The 3499-nt window shown below is 42.0% G+C and overlaps 1 protein-coding gene across 1 annotated transcript; it reads right to left on the minus strand.

Moving 5' to 3' along the window:
* Nucleotides 1–703: 703 nt before the first annotated feature.
* Nucleotides 704–2894, minus strand: LOC139534849 (interferon gamma 1-like). The gene is made up of 4 exons (XM_071334303.1): nucleotides 2742–2894; nucleotides 2230–2304; nucleotides 1320–1514; nucleotides 704–820 (listed from the first exon to the last, which is right to left on the minus strand). Exons 1-4 carry the CDS (start codon nucleotides 2892–2894, stop codon nucleotides 704–706), a joined length of 540 nt encoding a protein of 179 aa, XP_071190404.1.
* Between the last annotated feature and the right edge of the window lie 605 nt (nucleotides 2895–3499).

The following is a 3499-nucleotide window of genomic DNA, read 5'->3' on the forward strand; positions in this document are numbered from 1 at the left end:
GAAAAACTGTAGGTCTACTAAGAAATAACAGCACTTCAGTAACATAGAATCCTAATTGGAAACTGGATAAAAAACACATTTTTAAAAACCAGACTCAAGACATGTAACAGGATATATTTTCAGGAGAATTTATTCCCAGGATATAAATACAGTACATTTGATCCATTGATTGTGAACTATGATATTAAATAGTATTACATTACCACTGTTATAGGACCAATGGAAATTCCCTTCATACAAAGTTGATAAATATTCATTACAATAAATAATTACATCACATAATTACATTGCACTTAAATTTAAAATAAATATGTTAAATGATGTTTAAGTTAAATAAATAGCACCGTGAACAAGCATGGTGACCAGTAGGTGAGGAAGCTGTGAGACAGTTGTTAAGTTTCCGTTGGGAAAGTGACTGTTTCTACCTTTCTTCAGGTGTCCATTTGTCCTGTTTTTGACTGCACTTTAAGATCATATCATTCAATTCATGAAAACACAGCCATTTCAGGTAATATATGAAATGATATGGATTAATTTACTTCTACCCGATGCCTTTAATGAAGGTGTTCGGTTGTGTTTTTATTTCTGCAGGTTTTGCACTTGAAGTGGATACCGGCAGTGAAATAGCATCACACTTTCCTAATGTATTACAGTCTGTAGTCTCCTCTGTCTTCAATCAGTCAGTTGGTGGTTCTGTCTGGTCTCAGCCCTGTGTGGTGTTCTTGGCTCTCGGATGGAGAATGGTCCCCAGCTGGGAAGCTCTCTGGTAGACCACTTTGAACTCGTTCACAGCCTTCCTCTGGACAACAGCATCATTGGTCTAAACAGAAGTGACAACATACATTTAGAGAGACGTCATTATCTTGACCTGACCAGTGGAGTGTCCACACTTGGAAGACGGCATTCAGACAACAATGGACTTTTAAAACTACGAGACACACAAGCACACATTTACTCTCTCTCTCTCTCTCTCTCTCTCTCTCTCTCTCTCTCTCTCTCTCTCTCTCTCTCTCTCTCTCTCTCTCTCTCTCTCTCTCTCTCTCTCTCTCTCTCTCTCTCTCTCTCTCTCTCTCTCTCTCTCTCTCTCTCTCTCTCTCTCTCTCTCTCTCTCTCTCTCTCTCTCTCTCTCACTCTCTCTCTTTCTCTCTTTCTTTCTTTCTCTCTCTTTATTTCTCTCTCTCTTTATCTCACACCCTATTTTTTTTATATACTGACTTTTATATACTGGGCTCTGGTCAAAAGTAGTGCACTATATAGGGAATAGGATGCCATTTGGGATGTAAACAGAATAAGTGAATAACTTAGTTTAGTCTGTTGACCTTAATGTCCTTCAGATGCTGTATCTTCATCTTCACTCTGTCCTGGTAGTAGCTCCTCTTAAGTTCCTCCACCTTCCCGCGGAGTCTCCTGAGGCCCTGCTTGACTTCCTCTGGATGGTTCTCCTTCAGCATGTTGGAGAAGATGTTTAGGTACACATCCAGAGTGGCATTCAGGAGCAGCCACTGTTCATGCTTCTAATGGAGAGAAGACCACCAAAGAGGAGAGAGAGAGAGAGAGAGAGAGAGAGAGAGAGAGAGAGAGAGAGAGAGAGAGAGAGAGAGAGAGAGAGAGAGAGAGAGAGAGAGAGAGAGAGAGAGAGAGTGAGACAGAAACAGGGAGAACGGGGAGGACATGGGGAAAGGCACACCATTAACAATGAGTACATCCTCGGTACATGTGACAGCAGACCTTGAAGTTGAATCTACAATAGCAGGGCCAGCAGTTTAGCAGACCTTGAATTGAATCTACAATAGCAGGGCCAGCAGGTTGACAGGGCCAGCAAGTTGAATCTACAATAGCAGGGCCAGCAGGTTGACAGGGCCAGCAAGTTGAATCTACAATAGCAGGACCAGCAGGTTGACAGGGCTCCAGGTTTAATTTACAATAGCAGGACCAGCAGGTTGACAGGGCTCCAGGTTGAATCTACAATAGCAGGGCCAGCAGCTTAGCAGACATTGAATTTGATCTACAATAGCAGGGCCAGTAGGTTGAATCTACAATAGCAGGGCCAGCAGGTTGACAAGGCTAGCAGGTTGAATCTACAATAGCAGGGCCAGCAAGTTTAATGTAAAATAGCAGGTAGAATCTACAAGTAATGTTGGCTTTAAAATGAAATAATCCAACTATGTACAGAACTTTTTGAGTTCAGTAACATTTGTTGAAAAACGGAAATGAATATGAGATATTTACCTCAAACTTGACATCAAGCTCTACCATGAGGTTCCGGAAGACAGGTTCGCCTACCAATTTGGTGTCCAGCAGGTTCTAAATAAAATGAATAAAAGTTTTTTAAAAAGTAAAATAAAATCCCAAGATGTCTGTAAATTGACTGTAAGTTTCTTGTTTGTCATCTGCTGAAGGCCAGGAGAAGGGAACCTCTCAGTAGTACAGGACAGGACTGTCATAATACCACATGCATTAGGCATTATAAGATATTATAAACCGGATGGGTCGAGTCCTGAATGCTGATTGGCTGAAAGCTATGGTATATAAGACCCTTTATCACACAAAAAATGACTTATTTAAGGTTCTAATTTGCATTGGTAACCTCTTTATAATAGCAAGAAGGCACCTCAGGGGTTTGTGGTATGTGGCCAAAGTAGTGCACTATATACTGAATAGGGTGGTATTTGGGACACATCCATGACCACAGACCAGAGAAATCAGTTTAAACAGGTTTAAGGATTTCTATTGTAACTCACCAAAGGGCCTTTCAGGGTGTCGATGTCTCTCTCCATGTTTTCGGACACGAAGTTGGACCCAAGTTCAGAGCCAGAGTGGTGGGGGCGTCCCAGAACCACTACAGAGCAGAATCCCAAACATACTAACACAACAAGATCCAGGGCTGAATTCATATTATTATCCTGGTTACAGCTGCTCACGTTCTTTCAATCCACAGAACAAAAGCCTCGCAAAATATATCAAAATATGCCCTTGAGAAGTCTTTTGAAGTCTTTGAGAAGTCTTTGGAAGTCTTTGAGAAGTCTTTTGAAGTCTTTGAGAAGTCTGTTGAAGTCTTTGAGAAGTCTTTTGAAGTCTTTGAGAAGTCTATCAAGGAGTCCTTTTAGAGTTAAGCTGTGGAGTCTCTGTTGACTGTACCTGTCTGTAGATGGAGTGTCAATGTGAGTGGGGTGTATTTATATGTGAGACAGAGAGCTGTGCAGCAGCAGAGTTCGCTGGAGACAACGATGATGGTTAGAGGTTACAGAGGTTTTGGGGTTTGTGGGTTCCTCTTCTCGGTAGGTTTCCATTAAATCAGAGGTGTTCTGCTCCTAAATGGGTGACTCTTCCTCAATACCCCCCCTCCAGCTACCTCAGATCAGGTCATTTTGGAGGGATTCTTTGGAAGGGCCACTACGGGGGTGGGGGAGAGGTGAGTGAGTCAGTTTGGTGAGTGACGTGTAGAAGAAAAGGTAGTATCGAGAAACCTATTTGGTTCCAGGTAGAACCATTTTGAGTT

This window comes from Salvelinus alpinus, chromosome 11 (genome assembly GCF_045679555.1).
Source record: "Salvelinus alpinus chromosome 11, SLU_Salpinus.1, whole genome shotgun sequence".
In the NCBI taxonomy this organism is placed as follows: Eukaryota; Metazoa; Chordata; class Actinopteri; order Salmoniformes; family Salmonidae; genus Salvelinus; species Salvelinus alpinus.